A 26764-nucleotide genomic window follows, 5' to 3' on the forward strand; every position below is an offset into this window, starting at 1 on the left:
GTAAACAAGGAGGGCCTTCAGATCTGTCAAATTCTGCTAAGTGCCGGCGCTCTGTTTGATTGATAGGAAATAAATTATTCTTTCAATAATCAAGTTAGATTTTCAATTATCATTAAGCTAATTTTCCATGGCACCCAAAGTTAACGCAATGCGGTTCAACAACAGGACTATACTAAAATTACTTGCTGCTGTAATTGGAGTGTTTTTTTATTGTGAATATTTTATTTACTACATTGTAATTTTACAGGTATCTATGTTTATCATACAATTGATTTACTTTAGTATTTTATTTACTTTCTTATTTATGAAACTTGCTTTCCCATTTATATTATGGGTACCTACCTATATGATAATATGATTCTTATTAAATATTTTCTGTCCTCGATGGTTTCATTTCCATTTATATTTAGAGTATTTAGGTACATAAAGTAAAAGAATAAAGTTTATAAATATTTGCAGTGCTCTTGGCCAGAATTGGATGCAAAGAGTCTTGACGAAAATGAAAAGCCTGCCAATGTAATGATATTAGCCGACACACACTTACTGGGCTCACGGAATGGTCATTGGTTCGATAAGCTGAGGAGGGAATGGCAAATGCACCGTGCTTTCCAGACAGCAATATCTCTGCATCACCCTGAAGCGGTTTTTGTTTTGGGCAAATATTTTTTATTTAATATTATAATGCATCATATTATGTTTCTAAGAAAATATTCAGTCGAACTTGGTTATTACGATCGCGGAAATAGCGAGATCTCGGATGTACTGAGGATACATTTGTTGACATTTTAGTTTATGATTTTCTCCATACATTTATTCACTTTGATAACGAGCTACTTCTTGAGTATACCGAGAAAAACTGTTAATGTGCCATCATTTAAAAACAACATTTTCGACCCTAAGCAATAAAATCCGACCGGGCAGTTAAATAGACCGATGCCGCCGGGATCGGATTACGTTTATGACACTAGTTAAGTGTCTAAGTAGGTAGGTACCTAATTGGTGTTTTCGCCGACAACATTGAAAAAGTATCCACGCACATGGTTGAAATTGCATGTAAAAAATCCAAGCTTTGTGAAGTCAGTAGGTAACTACCAGCGCCGGCGGTTCAGTACTTCATTATAATAAACAACTTCTTTTGTAGTTTATGAATGCCATGCTTGTTTTGGGGATTTTTACGATACTAACCTAACCTGATCCGTGCCACGGACGAGTTAACTCGCCAAAGCATGTATGTCGCGTCAGGCCACGGATGAGTTAACTCGCAGGTTCTTGTAAACGTCATAACTTCTGAATAAACATTCTGTGTATATTTTCTAAACAATATTTATCATTTTAGTGTGACAAGATTCATGATTATCTCGATAAACATGTTGTGTTGGTAAGTTTTCACAAATATTTATCATTCTGTTCCTATTTCATATTTTTTAAGGGATTTATTTTATTCTGAAAATAGCTGGCCTACAAGTGTCCACCTAGTAAAAATTGGCTGGCAGTGATAATAGAACGTGGCGTGAAAAATGTTATATAACGATATAATACGATACGAGTAATGCTTATAACGAGCAAATTCAGTCGGTCCATCTTCCTCGTAATAACCAAGTTCGACTGTAGTTATAGTTGGAGCAATACTATTGATGTTGATGAAAAACCTTCTTATAAAGAAAGTGAGTTTCATAATTAGGTTAGCAAGGCTTCAGTCTTCTTGCATTGTACATATTGTAACATGTTTCACACCAGTGGTCGGAGATTTATATACCAGAGCCGGATTCAGTGACGTCCCGTGGGGGTAAGCAGATTATGTATTGCATAGGGGCACCATTTTATAAAGGGTTGCGAATGAAGGAACGACTACAAATATTACTTGTGGTTTTCTATGAAGCAGATGATGTGTGGTTGGTGCCTTGCATACAGCGTAGTGCGCAAATTAAGTACTGCCTAGGCAGGCCCCCGCGCTGTTTTAAGATAATTACTTTGGTTTTTTCTTAATGTAATTTTTGTTATTGAGGTAGAAGACCAATAAAAATGATGGTTCAGTCTCTTTTCCCACATCACTTCTTTCTTTAAAAAAAAAATACAAGCTAATTTTAGATAATAATTCGGCATTTTTACAGCTGACATCCTTTCGACATAGTGTGTATTTAGTCGTGTTGAATATCCAATAAAACTTATTTTGAACAAATTGAGAGTTAATTCCTTTTTCTTTTCTACAGTCAATATTATAATGGCATTCTCTCACAGGCAACATTTTCTCAAGGGTGCCTGTAATGCTAAATTTAAAGATTTTCGGTGTATTAGTCTGTTTAAGATAGCCGCAAATTAATTATAAAATAGGTAGGTACCTAACGACTTTGCAGATAATTTTTACAACTAAAAATAAATGGGCACAGCATTCCAAGTCTGCTCAAGGGTGTGATCGAGAGACATCACTGGCTGGATTAATATAAAACACCTTGCAAATGTGTTCTTCTTTCAACCATGTCTGATCCTAATAGGATCATATGGGTCTCCACTAGGGAATCCAATCCCGAGCCAAAATTCTGATCCCGGGATTTCGGGATTACAATTTGACAATCCCGGGATCCCGGGACTGGTCCCGGGATTGGGATTTTTTTCCATTGTTAATATAAAATTTTTATATTTACAAATAACATTGATAAAATCGGTCAAAAATAAATCTAGTACAATTTATACTATTTAAGACATTTATTGTTAATATTGTATACGTTAAATCTTGGAAATACACAAGTTTAATGGAGTAAATAATATTGTAATATAAATAATAATGTGAATTTAATATGAAATTGCTATTTCTGATAGTAAAGACATAATGAATAGATCAGCGAGATTTAAAATATTAAAGCAAATAATCATGGCGTACTTATGGCCTTTCCGCTTCATAAATCTAATTAGTCAGCCAAATATGAAACTGCCGTAAAACGTATGATATCATGGTGGAATTACTTTGTTAAAAGTGCGAAGCATTGTTTTTTTTACCAATCTTTCTCATTTTTAATAACCTATGTGAAAAAATAAAATAAATCGGCAACCTACTCATCAAACTTCATTCAAACTCAGTTTATTTCTAATGTAGCTATTTTGTATTAAAAGTATTTTTTCTGTTATATTTTCCATAAAAATTGATAAAAAAATCAATCCCGAAATCCCGGGATTATGTTTATCAATCCCGGGATTCATAGGTATCGAAAATAGCTCGGGATCCCGGGATCCCGGGATTCGGGATCCCGGGATTCGGGATCCCGGGATTGGATTCCCTAGTCTTCACAGAGTGGAGGTTTGTATTAACAAATTTTATTTTTACGAGAAATGGATGTCAGCCACTTGCTCAACCTATTAGGTTCATACTCTGACTCATACACAAATTGAAAAACAATATGCATATGATAACAATATGTATACGTGTTACAAGCCTAAAAAAAGTATTTATTAGAAGTATTAACCATCATTATTTGTATTATAAACAATTGTGTAAAATTGCAAGTAACAGTACCTATGTAAGTAAACAAAATAACCTATCAATGTTTTGGTTTCGAAACAACTTGACCATAGACTCGCTGCATTAAAAATCCCATGTGGAAAAAACTTGTGAGTGTTGTTCGTGTGAGTGTCTGAAGCGTTGAATTAGAATGGAAATGGGGGACACATTCTACCTGTTGGGTACACCTAGCATGCCATTAATAAGAAAAAATATTGTAATGTACAGTTCAGTTGATTATCACTAAGGAAAAAACTATCTGAGATTTTAAAAATATTTTTTTAATAAATGAATAATTCAACTCAATTAGGATTCCAACTTTCACTTCATTATAAATATTCATTCACTCTACCATAAAATGCTGAATTTCTTATTGCAATTCTATCTTTGATTAGGCGGCCATAGACGGACAGTTTTCGTAGCAGTTTGAACATGGCACAGACAATAACTGTTCAATAACTGTACGTTATTACGTACGTACGTACGTTAACGTACAGTTATTGTCTGTGGCAGATCAAGTGTCAAAAACTATGGAGGTTATGTTCCCCGAGATCATACACAGGGGTACCATGTGTTAAATTAGTTTTAAGTAGGGTATACTTGAACGAACGATTGATCTACGAATATTTTTACTTTGTTAGATTTATTATGATTACAATTTATTGTTTGTGTAAATATATGTCCAGATTCTTTTATTTTGAATAAATTATTCATAGTATACTAATTGTTGTTTTAATAAAATTTAATTAAGATAAAATACATACGTATTGTTTTATTTAAATCAGGGTTATATAAATTAAATTTATGTAATATGTTTTATTCAATCACCAAAACAATTTACTTATTGGTTTTGAATAATATAATATATTAATTTGGTACAGACATATTAACAACACACAATAAATATTGTTTGCGGTACCTAGTTGACACTTCACAATATTCGTAATTATATAATATGAGTAGCAAAAGAATACGCAACAAAAATAATATACTTCTTATCGAACGAACTTAGAAAATTATGACAGAACTGTCAAAATTTGCCGCCAAATCGCGCCAGCTACTCCCACTTTACGACACAGCTAGCTAACGTCACCCGAAAACTTTCGGTGAGTTGAAATTCCAACAGTTTTACAAAAACACGGGAGTGGGAGGTCGCTGGCGGTTTGAACATGGCACACATCTGAAAGGTCGAAAAGTGTCCGTCTATGGGCGCAGCAGATTATCTACCAAAGATAACTGTATGGTTATTAACTGGCATGTTCAACCTGTTACGAGAACTGTCCGTCTGTGGCCGGCAATTTATTGATCAAATTTGTCTTTACTTGGTGGCAGTGGCGAGGGGGGTAGATGTAGGCTGCTAAGATTCAACATAAATAGTGCACACTAAATAAACTTTGTCAGTCAACTTATTTGTTTTGATTGAACTAATAATACAAAATGCAGATGGTGCCGGTTAGTTTTTAAATTCAATTAAACTCTGCCTAAACAAAACCTTAATAATTAACTATTTCTTTTATTCAACGAATAGTTCACAAGATTTAAGAATAAATCATTCTGATTATTGAACATAGATAATTTTGAAAAACACTTTCTGAGAGAATATATTATAACCGATAGAAAAGTGTTTTTCAAAATTATATATGTTCAAACCTTAATAGTTTAGGTATGCCATGGGCGATCCGGCAAGATAGTGCACACTTTTTCAGTCATATTTTTTGTTTTCGTTGAATTAAGAATACATATTACAGATGGTGTTAGCTAGTTTTTTTAAATTCATTAAGCCTAGCCTTACCAAGCCATAATCAATAAAAAATATTTTATTGATAAACAAATATTTTTTGACTTATCTAGTAGTCTAGGGTTGGTAAGGCAGGGTTTCATTGAAATTTAAAAACTATCAAACTTTATCTACATAGTGTAGTCTTAGTTCACTGAAGAACTGAGAAAATTTAGTATGTACTATTTACGTCGGATCTTAACAGCCTCCTCCACCCTTTACCACTGCTTAGTAGAACTCCATAATGGAACTTATAATGGTTTTAAAATAATGTTTTTTTTTGTTAATTCCAGAATATTTTAGTTATTCATATTGACAGCTGTTTTGAGCTACAAATTCATCTTCAGAATGAAACCAAGATAACTAATTCTCAAAACTTAAGCGGGCAGAAAGAGAGTATTTTAGATGTTTAAAATCCTGTATTTTTTCTTTTTCCTCAACACTTTCCATTATCAGATTATTACCAGTTTTTATTTTGAAGTTTTATTTTCGAAATGTGTTTGAATCAATAAATTATATTGTACTATTATTCTCATAATATACGTAGCTTTTTACCAAGATAAGTTGTGCAAATGTCAACATTATTATTTATTCTTGTAGGTGACTTATTTGACGAGGGATTATGGTGCAGTGGCTTGGAGTTTAATGCGTATGTGGAAAGATTCCATTCACTTTTTTCCTTACCAAAAGATGTCAAAATGTATGTCGCTGTTGGGAATCACGATGTCGGGTTTCATTTCAAGTTAGTGTGTTATCACTTGATATTTTTTAATGATATATTAATATTAATAACATTGCTTATTTATCCAATTATCTTTATGCTTACTATGGCTATTTAGTATTTATAATATTTGTTATTTATACACTATTTTCAAATATTATTTTTTTATAGAATACACCACAAATAATAAATTGTTTTCGATCCTGTAATTTAATTGGCTCACTGTGAAGAATTGCCAGAGTGCTTATCTTTAAATTAGCATTGAACATTAACTGTTGTAGGTACGGATGACAGAACAATTACCTCTTGGATAAAAACCCCCCAAAACAAAAAACCCAGACAGTCTCTTGATCAGTAAATGCAGTGGTTTACAAACTTTTTCATTTCACGGCGTCTGTTAAGTATCTATTAACGCCACTAACTAATTAACTAACCTATGTATATTCCGTACAAACATAGCCTAATTCACTATCGAAAATCTAAAGAGTATCGTAATCGTAATATTTGGTTCTGACTTGGAACAATTGCACGCATCTCTTGCGGACGAAAACACAATATACCTGACAACAATTATTGCTAATGGTAATTTACCCCTCTTGCGGCTCATGACATCTTACATATAGTAGTTTTTTTAAAATATATATTAGTTGAAAAAGGCATGTGCCGCTCTGAATGGGGATGCGTCCCTGCCAAACATTAAATTACCAATGTTTACTTCGCTTCAAATTTTAATAATTATCTTACTTAATAAGTGACATAAGATCAACCGTGGTCTAAACAAATACATATAATAACAAGTGTATATGGCGTCCTATCGATATCAGTGATCCAAAGTACCAGTCAGTTAGATAATCAAACTGTTATATAGATAACCTAGACTACGTGTAGTTTTGCGTGTCCGGAAACTTGTACGTATGCAGTTCGCCGTATCACACTTCACCGTGAAATGTTGTATCGGAAATATATGGCCGTATATTAAAGTCCAACCTCTTTGGGTCGTATAGTACTGGCTACTCCTACTTTACGACACAGCTAGCTAACGTCACCCGAAAACTTTCGGTGAGTTGAAATTCCAACAGTTTTACAAAAACACGGGAGTGGGAGGTCGCTGGCGGTTTGAACATGGCACACATCTGAAAGGTCGAAAAGTGTCCGTCTATGGGCGCAGCAGATTATCTACCAAAGATAACTGTATGGTTATTAACTGGCATGTTCAACCTGTTACGAGAACTGTCCGTCTGTGGCCGGCAATTTATTGATCAAATTTGTCTTTACTTGGTGGCAGTGGCGAGGGGGGTAGATGTAGGCTGCTAAGATTCAACATAAATAGTGCACACTAAATAAACTTTGTCAGTCAACTTATTTGTTTTGATTGAACTAATAATACAAAATGCAGATGGTGCCGGTTAGTTTTTAAATTCAATTAAACTCTGCCTAAACAAAACCTTAATAATTAACTATTTCTTTTATTCAACGAATAGTTCACAAGATTTAAGAATAAATCATTCTGATTATTGAACATAGATAATTTTGAAAAACACTTTCTGAGAGAATATATTATAACCGATAGAAAAGTGTTTTTCAAAATTATATATGTTCAAACCTTAATAGTTTAGGTATGCCATGGGCGATCCGGCAAGATAGTGCACACTTTTTCAGTCATATTTTTTGTTTTCGTTGAATTAAGAATACATATTACAGATGGTGTTAGCTAGTTTTTTTAAATTCATTAAGCCTAGCCTTACCAAGCCATAATCAATAAAAAATATTTTATTGATAAACAAATATTTTTTGACTTATCTAGTAGTAGACTTATCTAAATGTTGTATCGGAAATATATGGCCGTATATTAAAGTCCAACCTCTTTGGGTCGTATAGTACTGACATAAAATTCATGTCTAAATAAAACAAGGTTCTTGTCGGTTTACACTTTACAGGAACCCAGCAGCAAACAAATTTTGAAAATAGCTGATATACTGGATTATTTTTTAGGTTAGGTTAGGTTTTTTTTTTACGTACAATCTACATGTTACCGTCGTTTTGATAACATTATCTCTAATGTTTAACACAATCAATTGTCAGATCTGTATAAATGTACCCCTAATGTTATTGTATTAATAATAATAATAAACCTAACTATGCACAGAGGTGTCCAATTACAAGTTCCTTGTTTTCTTCACTTTTACTGAAATATAACTGTGTTCCAAGTCTCTGCAAACGCCCCCCTATATTCTAACCCGAAATTTTAGTTTGTAAACTTTTGTGAATTATCAAATCATCGATCTAAATAATGATAATTAAATTTTTCTACTAGGATAACACCATATCTGGCAGAGAGATTTTCCAGCCAATTGAATTCACCGCCCGTGCAGATGGTAACGATAAGAGGAAACCATTTTGTCATCATCAATTCCATGGCGATGGAAGGAGACGGATGTTTCTTATGCAATAAGGCTGAAGTTACCTTGAATAACATTTCATGTTAGTAATATGTCCATATTATCATAATTTGATGTGTGCTCAAACGCCAATCGGCCAAATGATTTTTCTAATTATGTTTTCGAAATTTTCAAAATCATGTTTATTCAATAAAAACAATGAGTTCTACATTAATAAGTCATGTGTATAAATATTCAGTATTGAATAGAAAAATAATTCAATTGACATTTAGCTCAATTCAAAATTATTTATTGTTTTCATGTGCGAAGATTACAAAGACATTCACAACATAACATGAAAAATAAACAGAAAAAGAAGCAACATAATGAAAACAGTGAGATAAAACTATATTATATACAATTATATAATAATATATAGAGAATTATCATGGACATACAGATCTATACTAGAAAGAATGATGTAGTACTTATATCAGGTTTTTAAATTATAAATAGAAAATTGAAACATAATTCATATTGTAAATTGTATGTTTACACTTTACAGCCATGTTAAGATGTTCGAGAGGTGTTGGCAGCTGCCAGAATACCAAACAACTTGACAAATATAGTCGACCCATTCTTTTACAGGTAACATTATAATCTTGCTATTTGAGCTCAGTCTGTCACCTCTCATAGTTTTAGTGGTTAATGCTGCATGCTAGTAATACCCCGAGCTGAATTTCAAGCGGTGGTATTCCTCAAAAAATTCTTGTATTTGGATTCTGCGAGACATTTGGAGAAAAAGACATGAGAATAAACTACATAATATCGATGGTTTAGTGCACAGATATCAGTGGCGAAGGGTGACTTTTGGAAACAGGTAGGCTGTGGAGAAAGCACACTTGTTAGATGTATTTACGGGAAATAAGAAGATAATCCGGCATAACTACTGATGAATTTTCAAAAGCTCACTGATGGTATAAAATTAAGCAATTAATTTGAAATATGTATTTTCCTAAATATAAACGCAAGATACGCTCAAAATATATTGAAAATATCCGTTTTTGTGAATCTTTTCCATAAGAATTTATAATTTAACCCGTAAACTAGACATTTTAAAATAGTTCTATATTTAAAACACGACATAGATACAATATCAGATTTCAACTGACATAATTGGCTGAATAAATTGTCTTAGTCTATGAATAAACTAACTGACAAATAAAAATCACGAGATAAATTATTTATTGTTTTTAACAACAATCAATATTTATATGTGATCGAATCCCATAGAAATTATTTTTTTAAATTATCTTATAAATTATTTTGAATAAATGTGCAATTACGTAAAACGTAAGCGCTCCTTAAATAGCTTACCAATTTATGTGGGCCGCCGCAGACGTCTTGAAACTATGAGAAACAAACTTCAAATAAAAAAAGTTTTCGATTCACGCGAACATAATCCATACAATATGTGAAGCGAAACGAGATGTCGCTTATTTTTTTGAACCTTCGAGACATGCCATAAATGGTGCTTATTGAAATAGTGAAAAAGATCGTAAAATTATTATGACAATTATACGACAGATGTCGTTGGGCATATTGAATATATTATTATGTGATTATATTATTTAATATGTCAATATGAAAAAAAAATATTTTTCTTAAGAAGGTAGGCTTTAAATAATCGCCTAGTATGGAGTCTTTGCCACTGACAGATATTGTATGTCCAGTTTTTGTCGAAATTGAGTTAACGTACACAAAACGTTCGTCTACATCATATCTTTATGCTGTAAAAATATTGTACGTCTAAATAGGATATTTTAGAAGATATTGTATCATTCAAATACACAATATGTCCATTTCTCATGCATCTGTGCACTAAACCATCGATATGTACATACACTAGAGCAGGAGTGACAAACCTTTTCCAATCGGAAGGCCGCATTCATTTATCTTAAATCAAATAGGGCCGCATTTAAGAAACATACATATAAATGGATGTACAGTCATCCCTCAATTTACGCGGTATTTCCAAAGGATTTTTTAAGAAAAAAAAATGTTATTTTTTTCGTTTTTCTTGACCACGTAATAGTGAACTGCGTAAATCGAGGGATGAATGTACATTATTTTGTAAATGAAAAAAATTTAATTTAATAATTATTTTATTTACCGGTTTACCCATTAAAATGTGTACTTAATTATATTTACACGGATATAGTAAATATTTAAAATTAATGAAAACTATTTATTAATTTGACAGCTTTTAATAACTGGGTTGTTTCTGCTTTTTCTTGGAAAGCATTGGAATATTTGGTTGCAGCGTAGAGGTCCGCAGTTTCAGTTGATCCTCTAAATGGGTATCTGTCAATTGTGACCTTAATCGTATCTTCATTAGGGTTAGATAGTCACAGCAATATGTGGTTGAAAAGCAGAAAAGCATTATACGAGCATGTTGCCAAAGGCGCTCTACGGCATTTTTTGATATTTCAATTCAATCTTTCTTAGCATCAAACAATGACTTGAAAATATCATCTACTGAGAACTCAATCAATTCCTTCTGTAGCTCGTTAGGTGCCTTGATAGGTGGGGCTGAAATGCTAATTTCTTCTACAATTAATACGTCAATAACGGCCGTGTATTCTTCAAATGACTCGAATATATAATTATTCTGCTCATCAATGATCTTCGCTAACTGGGGGAAATTTTTACCCGAAAATTCTTTTTGAAGAAGAAGGGTTTTTAAAAAAGATAGCATTTTACGAAATGCCTCGATTTTTTTCCACATATCATATATTGACTTAGTTTTCCTTGCAAGAAAATATTCAAGTCATTTTAAAACATGATATCGCACAACAATGCAACATTCATATAGAAATTTACTTTCAATAACTCACATCGCAGATTCTGTTCTTCATAAAATTCAACTATCTGTTCTCGCAGAGACAGATTTTTGGCTAACACCTGTCGCCAGCGATAGCCAACGCACTTTAGAATGATATGGCAAATCCACACTGAATATTTCACCGTTCTACGACCGAATTTACTATATTCGACTTACGTAAAAAAAAGACAGCGAGCGTATCACGGGTAACGTATGCTCTTTATCCCGATGCTTGAACATTCACTCCTTTAATACTTTTCCACGGGATTTATTTATAATATTATAAATTTATATGTATAATCGCACTAAAATGATACAAAAATAATCCAACATTTTTTTATACCTAATAAATAAAAAGTTAAAAATGAAAGGATTTATTTTGTAAAAGTTGGATTCAGTCAAGAGACCCTAAAAGGCCGCAGGTTCGTCAATCCTGCACTAGAGCCTCGAGTTGCGTTGCTAAAATATTTTGTATTCGAGTTTGGTTGTTTTTCGACCCAACTAAAAGAAAATGGTTTATCTTAAATTTTTCGGGGATTTCCCTCGACATATTAAAACTTTAACCCAAATCGGGGATTTCCCTCGATATAGTAAAATTTTAACCCAAATTTTTCGGGGATTTCATATACATTTTTTGTTTTGTTTATTATATATATATTATATATTGTTTTTTAAGAAGTATGAATTATTACATATTTATGTTGTTATTTCTTTGATTACCTACCTAATTATTATTGCAATAAACATTATTTTTTAATTCCTATTCAGTAAAGAACTTATTTTTCATTTTTATTTCAATGTATCCAAAACGGAATTTCGAGTTAAGTCGTTTCTAGATGCTTCGCTTTCTCGTGGAATGCATTAACGACGCAACTCGAGGTTCTAGTGTGTTTATAATGCATCCGTTGAAAAGATGGGCGAAATTAGGAAGCCATACATCATGATGCTTCGAAGGATTGCTGCAATCCTGTAGACCTCTCAAAAGATAAAAGGATAACTGCGACTCAACTTCACAACATTTTTAATAAAACTAATAAAACAGATCCAACAAGAAGTATTTGTTTTTAAGACACGGGTGTTTTTGATGTACTCTCTTCTTTCTAATTCTTTCCAACTCCTGAACAGAAGTTGAGCAAGTTACTAATATTTGAATGTGAACATATATTATAATATACAACGATATTATAAAATGTATGCCTTTTCAGCATTTCCCATTGTACCGAGTGTCTGATGAGATGTGCACTGAATCCGATGCTGCGCCAATTCCAGAAAGGTCAGAGCGGTTCCGCGAACGATGGGAATGCTTGTCGCGAGAATCCACCGAGTATCTGGTGGAGAATTTTCAGCCCCGTGTTACGTTCGGTGGACACACGCACCACTCTTGTTTTATACAGCACAATATAAATTCTCCGGCGTCTGAAAATGAAAGATTCACGGAATATTCAGTCCCGTCATTTTCATGGAGAAATAGAAATGACCCCAGTTTTATGATGGTAAGTTTTAATATATCCCTTTATAGATAAATAATTTCATGACTAGTATAACGTAATCATTAATAATTGTCAATTCAAATTTTATACATTACCTACAATTCATACAATTCATGTGCCATACCACGTATGCTTTGATTGAAATTGCGAGTCTGTCCGTTGGATAATTTAAATTGATTACTATTTTGAATTACATATGACAAATAATTTTTGATTAGATTATGGGAAATAGCCTCAAGATCCATTGAAGTATGCTTTTCTTCAACATCTTTGCTATATTATGATTCGGAAGTCTCAGAAATATACATGTTAGAAAATTCCTAGAAGAAATCTTGTACTGAGTACGATTTGAGATGCCTCCCAGGTAAGTGTTCTAACCCTTAGCCTACCGATCCAGGTTTCTTAGTGGATAATTTCTAATACCTTCGTAACTGAGAATGTTTTCAAAATCCGTCATCTGGCTACCATCATTGTAATTTAAATCAAGGTTACTAAATTTGATCATATATGGCATCAGGATATACCCCAATATCCGGTTATTTACAATTTTATCCTATGTAAAAATGTATTACAAAACATGGATTAGTTATTTTTTTTTATATTGCAAATAAAAATAAATGATAATAATCTCCTTATTTTGTATTCGTGTATTTTGAGTCAATACTATGCCAGATAGATACCTTGGAAACTAAATGAGAATGTAATGTTGTAATCAAAACATATTGACAAATAAACATCTCTTGGAATTATTTTCTTTTCTGTTTGCAAAGCACAATACTGATAACAGAAAAATATTAATAATATTTTATGATTGTGTATACCTACCTACATTACTGGTTTAAGCAGGGGCGTATTGGTGTCTTGATTACACACAGCACAAAGTGATTTCTGCCGTCTGGTCAGTCCGCTCCTGCCTATAGGTTATCTAATCTGGCCACTTAGGGCCACTTTTCAGAAAAAATTGTTTTGATGTATTTTTTAATAGTCTTACTACTAATTGTAAGAATGAGAATTAGACAAACTTAATACCATTCCACTGTATTTAATATCGATGACATCTTCATTATGTAAATGTAACATAGTAAGTTTACTTTTGACCAAATATAGACATACAGGGGGTCCTCATTATCCGAGTATTTATTATCCAAATCCCCACAGTTACGAATTTGCAGGAAAATGCAAAAAAAAAAACACATATAACACAAGCGCAGTCGTCAACTATCACTTTCAATCCCACACTCCTACGCTATTTCTGTTTTTTTCGGTCCCTATTACCCTCGGATAATGAGGACCTTATACTTACCAAAAAATATTTTAATACTTACCATTGGTTATTTTTTACTTGCTGTTTACAGTTTAATAATTACCATTATTTTTATGAAATACTTAATTTTTCATGATGTTTCACAGTCTCCAATAATCAAGTTTTGAAAAAAACACGAAAAACAACTACAGCACTATTTTTCGTAGTTACAAAAAAGTAGTGATCTCCCGTGAATATTAATGAGTACCATTATCGATTTGATTTTTTTTAAATATATACAAAACTCATTTTGTCTTCTTTAGATGTGAAATCCGCAATGACAGTGTGAGAAGGCCTTAGTCCCAGGACAGAATTCACCCAGTAGTGATTTTTATAAATGGATTGATGCATTTGGAATCACTTGGCATTATTAATGCAAAAATGACAAAATTGCAAAATGTCAGTTGTCTCTAGGACTCATACTTGTAATATTTATCCTTTTTTATCTGTCTGAAATGTAAGATACTGATAACACTGCATTTGGTTTTTGCGTACTTTCTGACTGTAAATTTTATTGGCTTTATTATGGTTGTGTAGTTATATTAATTCTTCTACTTTATGTGCTGTTTTCTGAAGGAAGGTTGGTTATCATAATTTCAATCTCCGTTCTGTTCATTGTGGATCCAAACAGTGATTCTGTGTTTCTGTCGAATCACCGATGACAGATTGTTTTTCCCAGAATTATGTCTTCTTTATAATAGACCTATATATTAATACCCTCCTCTTCTTCTTCTTCTTTCACCCTGTCACGTCCCAACATTGGGGCATAGGGCAAGCACAAGTTGGCGCCACTTACCTCGGTCCATCGCCAACTCCTGCGCCTCCCGCCATGTCAGACCTGCAGCACGTAGGTCGCTTTTGTAGCATCGCTGCAGGGTGAGGGAGGGCTGGCCACGGCAACGGAACCCTTGATGCTGTGCCACAAGGGTACGAAGTACCGCACTCTTTGGCGGCATCCGGAATACATGTCCCAGCCACGTAAATCGTCTCTTCGTGATAACTTCAATCACCGAAGGTTGTTGTGTCTGCTCACGAACTCGGGTGTTTGTAACGCGGTCGTACCAATGTACCTCACCAAATAATTTTATTTCGCTGTGTTCTCACCTACCAAATTAAATATAAATATTTTCACCGAACTGTAGTTGTATTTCTTAATGTTCTTCTTTTGCTTTTTCAGGGCACATTTACACCTGACCAGTTTAAAATATCAAAATGTCGGATGCCGAAAGAGAGTACGGTTGTGAGGACGTACATGCTGTGTTCATTTTTACTCCTATTGTTAATTGCGTATCAGGTGCACAGAAGTTGTGAGAGACAGACTAGATATAAACATTATTAGGAATATTCCAAAGAATGTAAACATCTTCTGTCTTATTGTGTATATAAATCATTTATTTGTAAAATAAAAACAAGTAGATCTTAGATAAATGTCTGTTTTTTTATTAGTTTTTGTACATACATCATTGGTATAAAAGTACAATACAGTAACTACGTGAAAATGCAGTATAGTACATACCATAATATATAGAAAAAGGTATGATTTTTATAAATTATGTATATATTTGAAGAGAATTGAATACAAATTTTACATCATAATAATGTTGAAAATCTTATCCAACATCTTTTTTTAATAAATATAAATAATTTAATTTTTATAACCTGAAATATCTACATTAATTATTATTTAATACTGATCCAGCATAATATAATATTATGAAAGAGGGCACACAATAAACACATTATTTGTTCATGATTACAAAATAAGATGCCCTTGCTCGATAAGCGTAGCTTATACTGCATATTTTAGAGTTTTACTATTATTTAATATTCTAAAATTGTTTTATAATTTTCTTAACATCTAGTATAATTTAATAACAATTTATCGATGGTCGTAGACTGTTTTATCACGAAACAATATAAAATAAACAAGTGAATTTGTTTTTGATTTTATAGAATTAATCACGACAGAAAACGACCACGATCATGCATTTTAATGTATCATATAAACAAAATAGGTTTATTCTTTCAATGGAGATTCTAGCAATAAATACGTTCAGCATAGTTTTAATGTCAATCATTTTCAGTCAACTACTAGAATACAATAATTTTCATTATTCTTAATAATGGAGAAGCATTATAAATGACGATTAAAATTTAATCAAAGTAAATTAAATATGACTTGCAAAAAACATTACGAAACATACCTACCATGCGGTAATTCTTATTGCATGGTAACCGAATTTAGATATTATTAAGCGATTACATTGGTTGTCATAATAAAAAAAATCAAAGCATGCGGGATGACAATTTGGTTATTCTTCTATAGGTACCTATAGGTACACGGCAACACTTAATCAATATTTTTTTTTCTTAGTTTTATGGCCATTATCAGTTAATAAAAAATAACAGAATTTCTGTTGATTAAAAATAATTCAAATATATGAGAGCTATTGTGTCTTATCAATAAAATTTGACATATCTACTTGGAAGTCAAGTTTGGTTTTTTATTAAATATTTTTTGACAAGGGCTTATCTGTTTATACTTTGTAGAATAGACTGTCTTTTATGTACTGCCCGTATTAAAATAAGGTAATAAAAATATAAATATTGGACGGATGCTGTTTCATTTTGAATTAAAGTTAATACAATAAATTTATAAATTATCATAGGAAATAACAGTCAAAACATTACTTCTATAGCAAATCAATTCAATAGAAAGCACTGATCATTTCAATTACAATTGTAGTGTTACGTTTGATCTGACACTAACCTGGAATCTAATATATGTTTTAAAAAGACGAGAAATAAAGAAATAGTAAAACAGACTATGGAAAAGATTACAAATTATATTATGTTACTTATATTCATAGGTGTTCCATTCAATTTCTTTTAATTATAAGAAATTATTATTCTCGATGACAATCAGTTTTGTTTTTAACAAATTATAGATAACAATAAGAGTAATAATATAGTATCTTGTTTAGGTTAAGTGAGGTTAACTTATTTTATCACAAAGAGAAAGATGAATAATATTTCCGATTTGCGTCATCCCACTGCTAATTTTATCATTATCTGTCTCGATATTCAAAAAATAAACCAATTTAAATAAAAAATAATTATCGCCAAATACTGTTCAAACAATATTCAGTCAAATTGCATTACTTATAATTAAGTAGGTATTACTAATATTGAATTAACAATACTTTATTAAAGTCTATTTGGTTGGCTGGATGGATAGATTAACTAGTATCTACTTATATCTTAAGTCGTGTACACACAGAAAAAGTTTATATTCTTATAAAATATTTATTATGATGTTGCCAACTTGTGTGTGTACAGTCTTTTATATGCTACATTTTATTAAGTTGTCTTGTATTGGATTATATTCCAATCAATGATTTATATCAACACAAGAAGGTAAGGCAAATTCTGAATAAAACTGGTATTCCGTATTGTTAGAATAAAAATGTTCAGACAGTCCTTCATTTAGAATAAGTCAAATATAGTGAATACTTGGAGCTGTAGAGGTTAGTCGGCTGATTTCCAAAGCAGTTTGAAGTGACTTGCAGCTTAATTCTCCTCGGTTCGGTGTATGAAAATTGGAAATATTACTCAGGTAGTCCACTGAGGTTGATACCTCCAGGTTTACGGTAGATGCATTCGCAGATCGGCAGCTGACCCAGTAGATACGGGCGGAGACCATTGATGGCTTCCGTGCTGTGGCCGGTTCCTCGGAAGGCCACGGTCGCGTCACGTCCAGCGTACTCTAATAGGACATCAGAGCCACCGGGGTGCTGCAGAAAGAAAAAAAAGGTGTGTTATTGGATTGTTCTGTCTATAAGTACATGTAACTTAAAATATAATAAAGATTTTTACCTAATCTATCTAAATTAGGAAAATATTTTTCCAATTTACGTTCACATTTTTTTTTCTAAAATATTTATAGATAGGTAATTAATAAATAATGATGAAGTGGAACACATTTTAATTTGTACAAAGAATAATTGCAACCATTACCACAAGAAATATGCAAAATTGCTATTAGGTAAGTACCACATTTTAATCTAAATGAAGAACTAAGAAAAAAATGTTCCGATTATAATATGATTGATAGGTTGAAAAAAAGCTATAATTAAGTATATCGTTTTTTTAATAAGAGGGGTATATTCAAAAGTTGCTAAGACCAACCAATAAATTTACTTGGGTAGGTATACAAAAGTATGGCACCTGCCTGTCTCATGTTTTTTAAATTATTATTAAACAATAAAAAACTTGTTTTTATCAATATCATTAAATCCATTGTAGATCGCGATATAAACTTATTAATGGCATGGTAAAATACTGCTGCATCTCACCTTCGAAAATAATGTTAATTGAAAATAAATTTTTGATCATAGATAATAATAATATGTATAAAAAAAGTATGAGACTTTCTTTGTGTCTAAATATCAGAATGTTGCCCTTTTGTAAATTAGTCCTATCTTGTCATATTCTGTTTACCTATCTCTAATGTAGGTACAATAATTATGTTAATGCTGCGGTCGGCGAAAATGTGGTGTGCCTAATAACTACCAAATACCTACTCACATAAGTAGGCTTATGTAACTGTAGATATTACATAGCATAAATTAATTATCCTACGCTTAGTAACGGATTATAAAAATAATTTATCAGGAATATAATATAAGGGATAATACATGTAATCCGGTACAAGGTATGGCAATATTTTGTTCATTTTCCGTTTCCGTTATTTTTTTATTATGTAAATCGATGTTTTTTGAACTTGAAAAAAGTACATTAAACCTATTATTAATTATTAATAAAACTTCAGGAGTCTCAAGAATACTTATTACACAGCATTAGGTATTTTGATTGTTTTCTTTATAAATAAACATGTAACAATACAAAAGCTGATGCAGACGATTTACTATAGGTATCTATATTCACTATATCTTTGATATAACGATTTTTTTCCCTATTAAATAGTATATTGATATTGATTGATAAGTTAAAATAGATTTGAAGCTTTAATGTGATACTTAATAATTTTTTATGCCTTCCCCATAACAACAAATCTTATGAAGTTTCACATTCTGAGGAAATCATTCGAAATCACGACATACCAAAATGGACTATTGCAATACACATACCTACTGATAGGCCTTCTAATGAAATAAATATTAAATATATTATTATTTCAGTAAATTTTAGTTTCTAATTTCCGATAAGAACCCAATAATCTAAGCAAACCTACAAAAATATTTTATTAATGGCTAATAATTTCTATTTGGAATTGTTATATGAGTAGAAAATATTCTCACCTTATCTAGGAATGTGGTGATGTCGTATACTCGATCGTAAATGATGATCCAGCAATCTCTAGAGTTGTCATGCCATGATGCTTCATCCAGGGTGATGATGCGTTCTTGAGGACTGGGGATGAATGCAGGCTTTGGTGCAGCCCACGGAAGAGTTAGACGAAGAGCGGTCATGGTGATAGATAGAAAACCGGCATTGTCGATCCCTACCATCTCCGCACTGCTGACGACGGAAGGTTTCCTTTGGACTGATGTTGCCATTGTTTTATTATATATGATTTTCCTACTATGAATGAATAATATATCTTTCGATATGAATAGTCTTCCTCGTGTAGGTATTTATTTTGTCAGCTTTCGTGACTGTTTCAGACGGTTGTCTTTCGTAGACTGATTTAGAATGATTCGTCGATATTTCCTTCTGCTATAGACCTGTGAAAAGTAAATTATGAAACCGTATTAATGTCTTGATCGATTGTGGATATACAAGGGGCGTAGATGATTACTGAAAATGGGAAATTGGGTAAAACAGTGTTAAATAAAAGAAAATAAGTTTTACATTCCGATAGTACTCAGGTTAATCGTATTTAACTATTTTTAGAGAAAGAATATTACCTAATGAATGTATAATTTATTATTATTAAGTAGGTACCAGAAGAAATCTAACGATTTTCTGCAACCACATAATGTAATATATTCATAAATCAGACAAATGATTATTCTGAATGAATGAAAAGTAAGATTTTTACGAATACATTAATCATTTATGTGGAATGAAATATGAGATCGTGGATTATGCAAAACTTTTTGTTGAACTGTTTCCAGTGTTGAACTATTCAGGCCAATGACCATGATATTATAGATAAGTTGTCTATGAAAATTTTCCAATATTCCGCTGATTTTCCCCTCCCGTGTGACCACTTTTTTGGTTGTTTTTTATTCATACTTATTGCATACTTTTAATGTTCGAAAATTAATTCATTCGACGCCATTGGGAGATTATAGATACATATAAACTTTTAGTGTGACGACAAACTAGTATCTCTTACTGGTTTAGTAATTTGATCCTGTCGCTGTCTATAATATGTTTGACTTGAAATAACTTCAGGGCGTTGACATTATAATGAAATAATAATACCGACATTTTTTACAAGGCACATGGCCTCTGCTTTTAATGTAGGTTATAATCTAATCAATTAGGTATGTATTTATAATCAGATGAGGATTATACTTAATTATACAAACAATAAATTGTCGCACCATTTGACTATTTTGTTAAAATTGTTTTAAATCTTTGTGTTGTTGCACATTACATTCGTATGCGTTTTTATGAAACTATTTGGAAACTATGTACCAATATAAATAGTTCTATCGTGAAAATATTTGGTTTAGTTTTATTCTTTATTTAAAAAAAAAAACAGTATGAAAGATGGACGGATAGTTGAGTTTCAAATTTGCAAACATATAAAACAGACCCAACGATATACAAACAAGAATAAGTAAATATAGCATTGTACTCAAAAATTCTCAATAATTAATGATTTTGATATTTTTATAAGTAGGTGTATTTTTCTGTGTTCTTGGGGATTAATATTTTCCTGAATAATTAAACATGGTGGAAAATTTATAATTTTTATATCTAACCAACATTATATTATTATTATGTGTGACAGTATAACAGCAAAAAAGTTAAACCACAGTAGGATTTAAAAGTTAATAACATAATATTATGATACACACTTGCTGTGTAACTAACGCGGTGTGGTAGGTAAGTGAGGCTGATTTCATTTTCCAACTTACACATGTCATTTGACACGAGAAAATAATACACGATAAAAAATCGACGATATTCATTACATGCACTGACTTACTAATGTGAAATGTCAATCATTGGTGCATTTTGATAATATAGTTATCGAGTTGTGCACACGCACTCGATATGTAGAATCAGTTCTTGTACATTCGTTTGACAAATTGGTTTTATCGAACTTCGATTAATATTGGTTAATAAAAATTAATAGGTTACATTGATTGTGTTGGAAAATTTGATACAGTGTCAATAATTGAATGTTGTTTATTATTTTGCATGTATGTAGTTTTATATTATCGATAAGTGTTTTATAACATCTCTGAACTTAGACAGTTGGGAGGAGGGCGGGGTTTCTCAACTTTTAATTATTTTCCGACCATGTCCGATCCTAATAAGATCATATTAAGGACCTACCTCCACGGAGTGGAGGTTTGTATGAATAGATTTTGTTTTTACAAGAAATGGATGTCATCCACTTGTTCAACCTATTAGGTCCATACTCTGACTCATACATAAACTGAAAAACAATATTATGTGTACTTGCCAGACCTAGGATTCGAACCTGGGACCCACGACGCTATAGGCCGACGCTTAAGCCGATTTATAAACGATAATTATTAGAATTAATAGTTACGTATTGAGAAAGCATTCTTATTTATATAAAATTACATAAATTGATTTTTTCAATTGGTTTTTATAACCGAAAACCTTTTGCATTGGAAGAATGGTAGAATGTTCGATATTTAAAACGTGGGTTGCGGGTTCGAATCGCGCGGCTGGAAAATTTGTGTCTTGTTTTATACCGCGTGTTTGTGTCCGGACTCCGGTGGAAGTTTAATAACCGTTTTTCGTCAAGGCAGAGCAGAGGCAGAAAAATATAATTATGATTACGCATATTATTATCAACATTACTGTAGTTGTAATTAAATCCTTAAATACATAATAATAATGGTTGTTTTTCGTAAAATTATATGACACCAATATTTACTGGAACTTAATTTATTGAACATGATATAATTCGCAAGGTTTGTTTATTAAATTTATTAAGTTGTCCAAAGTATTAGTAAATAAAAAACCTATACCTACACAAATATAACAATATTATTTCATATGTAGTATAGTTTAAGAGATATATAATATTACAGTTTATTAAGTGTTTTGACGTTGCTGTATGAGAAATCTTACAGGTTGATTAAAATAACATCAATAATTGAAAGTTCCAGTGTCGATAGGTATGATAAAAAAAAACGGCGCTGTACTTACAATTTCAATGTCTTCGAATATGTTGTCAAACACTTCAATAATTTCACTCACTTTTTTGTGTATTGTTTATAAACACTATGTAAGATTGTTTTCTATAGATATAACGTCCTTGATGTAACTGAAAAATGCACACTGTATTAATCGCTTTACGAGCCGTGTCAGGTTATTCAACGAGTATACAATTTTCATGTCTACTAAATTTCGTTTACTGTAAGAATGTTGCTATTCCGTTGGGACAGATTGTTTTTATACGATTTGTGGTCCGCCAGTGCCCCCTCTTCTGCTTTTATTATTAACATCAGCCAATATCCCAGATTGTGTTATCAGCCATTAATAATAATAAAAAAAAACTAGTCGCAGCCTCTCTCCGACTGATGTAACATCTGACCGATTTTCATTCAAAACATTTAATGCGGGCTGGGCATATTAATGTTGTTTATATTTTCATGATTTTTGAATCGGACAATCAATCATTGGTGATTTGATTTGATCACATTATTGTAATCAAAGTGCATGCAAGTGTTACTATATACTAATCAATTATGGAGTAGGTACTGACTGATGTAAAAAGAAAGTAAATAACGTAGTAGTCAACCTACATACATATCTATAATAGCCACACATGTCTAATTAAGAATAGCTTATGTATTTAATACAGCTTCTTTAATAAAATAATTTAGCAAACCTTCTTATAAACTTATGAAAGTGCTGGCAAAAAAAGACACTGGGAATACTGCACTAATAACTAACTCAAGATGACTGTGTCTGTTGTTTCTTTTTACTTACAAAAAGGGCACTTAAACTATTTTTACTTAGATTTTATAGGGAAACTACAAAAGAAGATTCATTTGGCTTGAACCAATTTCTTGGTTACATCTGTCTGCAAGTACATAGTAATGTAAAATGTATTATGTTCTGCGAGCCAAGAGGTAGACGCGAATATATTCATGTGGTAGACTTACTTCTTATTTTTGGTCGTTCCCTCTTGGATGAGGTTCTCTTGACCACCTTGGAATTTTGCTATCTTTTGAGTGACGAAGACTTCGCACCCCTCTCGATCCACTGCTTCTCTCAGGGCAGAACTAATGCTGCCCCCAGTCAGTACGTATATTATCTATGCCAGTCAGCTTCTTCACTGGTCGCTCCAGCGCGCCGACGATTTACTTTTGCTTAACCTTCCCTGGAGTCAACCCAAAACCACCAGTCTCTCCAGGTTATCCAGTCCGCGTCGAACAATATGTCCAAAAAAAACTGCAGAATTACTTAAATAATAATAATAAAACATATTTTTTCACAAATTTTACTTTAAAATAATAAGTAGGTAGATGGTTAGGTGTGCCTTTCTCAAAATGAGACGCCTTCTCAATCGAGACCTTAACCAAGATTTCGTATGATTCGTTGTTATCTAATCTTTACTCCCAATCCTATTCTATGATATAGAGTAATAGACGATAAACCGATAAGTCACGGATAGTTGAGACTTTCTAGCATGGCCCCCACATCCTGAAGCGGGCCTCCGGGCTAAGACGTTTGGCGGCCCCCCCTATCTATCGCTAAGAGTAAAGGCAGTGTGACGCGCTGCAGTAGCGTTTTCCAAATGGTGTACGTTGTAAAATTAAGGTGTATTTTTAGCGATTTTCTGTATTTTTAAGTACATCCATTAAAATACAGTACATCGTACAACCAAATATTTTTAATAATTAATATCATTATAGTAAAATAGCGCCGCAGTCGACTTTTTTTACTATTAGAGCAAATTTGTGATCTATGTTTATCTCACTTATCTGGTCGACTCGTCGTCACGCCGGACCCTTCATGAGCCCGGGCCCCCAGGCTAGAGCACTGTCACCCCCCGCTTGTGGGGGCCATGGTTTCTAGATGTGGCTGTAGGTATCGAAGCATTCTCAAAATTCCTTGGACTAACAGGGTGACATAATATGTTGACGTCCTCAAACGAATGGGAAAGGACCGAGATGTTCTGAGTAGTAGGTATCAACTGAAAACTACAGTAGGTACTTCGGTCACCAGTGACGTCCCGAGGGGGTAGGCATATTGAGCGACGTTTAGGGGCGGCAGTTATTTGAAGGGCGGCAAATCGATGAGAATTATTAGGTATATGTAGAAATAGCCACCCAAACTTAGTAACAACGGAAATATATTTCCATTAAAAATTTAGCTCACTGGTTGGAAACAAATAATTAACATAAAAGGTTTAACAGGAATGTATTTTTTTTTGTCGGATTCGCGATGTCTAGTTTACTTCCGTTGTCTTCGGACGTCAAGTTCTTGCATTGACCAACACTGACACGTGCAGATTTACGAATTATAGGTAGGTACATATTTATCTAACTGATCAAAAAATATCTTTGCCAGTCACTCGTGAGTTTTGGAAGTTGTGAATGATAAAAATACCTGCTCTTTAAAAAAAATGGGTCGGCATTTTGGCCCTGCCTAGGGGCGGCATTTTGTCTAGGGACGTCACTGTCGGTCACATTATGAGAAGACAACAGTTAAGCCGCGTTGACACGGTCCAAGTACGATCCAAGTACACTTGGACCGAGTGCCATCCAAGCGCACTCGTATGAGACATCTTCATACTAATTATTCCTATCCAAGCTAGCTTTGATGAGTAGGACGCGGTCCAAGTAGCTTGGATAGGAGTAATTTATATGAAGATGTTTCATACGAGTGCGCTTGGATGGCGCTCGGTCCAAGTGTACTTGGATCGTACCTGGACCGTGTCAACGCGGCTTAAACGTAGCAGAGGATGATGCCGTATTTAGTAGTTAACAATCTCCGTGATTGATACGAGTGCGGTTCCGGATAGCAGATGATAGAGAAAAAAGTTTTAACTGATTCTTATAATTTGAATGAACCTTATGACCAAAAAACATTTGGAAATCCAAATCATTCTACTCACATAAATTATCCAAATAATGATGTTAATTATGACAATTTTTTTGAGTTTCCGCAGTTACGAATTTGCAGGAAAATGCAAACAAAAACTATAAAAACAAAAAACGCAACTACTGTCACTTTCAATCTTTCAATCCCACACTCCTACGTTATATCTGTCTTGCTCACGTGTCTTTTTCTTTTCTAAACGTGTCCCAATTAAACCCATTTACTAAGTACTATTGGGAAGTATTCTTTCGGTCCCACTTACCCTCGGACAACGAGGACCCCATGTACTCGTATCTTAAATCGATTATCATCAGTTGCCAATATTACATTAAGACGGTACTTCAGTGAAACGGCAAATAATTTTCAACTATAGGTGCGACGAAATTTCTGACTGGCTGGCAATCCGAGAGCGAAAGTCGAGCTGTGAACACGTCAATTTGTTTTGTGATGGCGACGGGGGAATTAATTCTTAAATCGTCTAAAGATGACTAAAAAACGTTACCCATTTACTTGAAAAAGAAAACATGTCAATGAATGTATTATTATTATTAGTATCTAATATAACAATAAACATAACATTAAATGGACGCATGTTGACTATTATGACAAATTTTGTTTTGTTCTGCACGCGTCATTTGCACAATCTTCGCGTCGCGTAGTCACGATCGTTTTAGACCGTGCCCCAGCTGAAGTATAGCCTAAGTGGACGAAACCGGTCGTGATTTTTAGTAAATTATGTGGAATAAGTAGGTATGTACTACATAATAGTGTGTTTTATTTTATTTAATACAATATGTTTCCGCAAAGAATGAAAAAAAAAGTTTTAAAGGAGTAAGTAGGTTGTATATAAATATAAATATTTCGTTTGTTTACTTGTTTATTTTTTGTGATGGTATGACTCATTTGTTTTTCCATTATTTGTTATCCTTCGTTAGGCCTTTTGCGTGTAATAACATAATTTACGTTTCCTTTCCGTTTGCTTACGTGGGGTGGGTTGGTATAATAATTTTAAAAATATTATTATACGTCACCAATTAATTAATCATTACAAAGAGCCAATTAATATTGCGAATGACGAAACAATATATGTTATTTTCTTAACATATCTAACATGTATTTTCCGACTGACAATAATATAATAAATAATATTATTATTTCATCACTCGTCGTGGGTTCAAAATATTCGGAAAATTATTCCGTGCCTACCATAACATGTTTTTAATTTGCGAACGACCGTTGTTTTTTTTCTCCATACATTAGAGTGATTGGTTTTTTTTAAAAAAAATAAAAACAATAACAATTAATACGTATTTAAACACACCCCCAATAGGTATATTGAAAGATAAAATTCTTATCTTAAATAAATGCGTAGAAAATATCGTCTCTGTTCTGGCAGAACATACTAACTGGAGAATACTAGTTTTGA

The 26764-nt window shown here is 32.6% G+C and overlaps 2 protein-coding genes across 2 annotated transcripts; one reads left to right on the forward strand and one right to left on the reverse strand.

Moving 5' to 3' along the window:
- PGAP5 (Per1-like protein PGAP5) lies at nucleotides 1-15474 on the forward strand. Its single transcript, XM_085955190.1, has 7 exons — nucleotides 1-247; nucleotides 460-655; nucleotides 5871-6012; nucleotides 8306-8472; nucleotides 8935-9017; nucleotides 12459-12746; nucleotides 15224-15474. The coding sequence occupies exons 1-7, from the start codon at nucleotides 128-130 to the stop codon at nucleotides 15383-15385; spliced, it is 1158 nt and encodes a 385-aa protein (XP_085811316.1). The 5' UTR covers nucleotides 1-127; the 3' UTR covers nucleotides 15386-15474.
- Nucleotides 15475-16424: 950 nt separating this feature from the next.
- LOC147066311 (uncharacterized) lies at nucleotides 16425-22655 on the reverse strand. The gene is made up of 3 exons (XM_085955192.1): nucleotides 22435-22655; nucleotides 19368-19793; nucleotides 16425-17840 (listed from the first exon to the last, which is right to left on the reverse strand). Exons 2-3 carry the CDS (start codon nucleotides 19623-19625, stop codon nucleotides 17655-17657), a joined length of 444 nt encoding a protein of 147 aa, XP_085811318.1. The 5' UTR covers nucleotides 19626-19793; nucleotides 22435-22655; the 3' UTR covers nucleotides 16425-17654.
- Nucleotides 22656-26764: the final 4109 nt, after the last annotated feature.

The sequence above is a fragment of the Rhyacophila brunnea genome, unplaced genomic scaffold (genome assembly GCF_057557595.1).
Source record: "Rhyacophila brunnea isolate RB1 unplaced genomic scaffold, BYU_Rbru_1.0 scaffold_5, whole genome shotgun sequence".
Lineage (NCBI taxonomy): Eukaryota > Metazoa > Arthropoda > Insecta > Trichoptera > Rhyacophilidae > Rhyacophila > Rhyacophila brunnea.

Bases quoted from the DNA above. Each gene is read 5' to 3' on its own strand.
- PGAP5 (XM_085955190.1), top strand. From the start codon at position 128: ATGGCACCCAAAGTTAACGCAATGCGGTTCAACAACAGGACTATACTA. The intron at 248-459 runs GTATCTATGTTT...AAATATTTGCAG, and splicing joins ACTACATTGTAATTTTACAG to TGCTCTTGGCCAGAATTGGA. The intron at 6,013-8,305 runs GTTAGTGTGTTA...TTTTTCTACTAG, and splicing joins GATGTCGGGTTTCATTTCAA to GATAACACCATATCTGGCAG.
- LOC147066311 (XM_085955192.1), bottom strand. From the start codon at position 19,625: ATGGCAACATCAGTCCAAAGGAAACCTTCCGTCGTCAGCAGTGCGGAG. The intron at 17,841-19,367 runs GTGAGAATATTT...TTCTTTCTGCAG, and splicing joins TCACCACATTCCTAGATAAG to CACCCCGGTGGCTCTGATGT.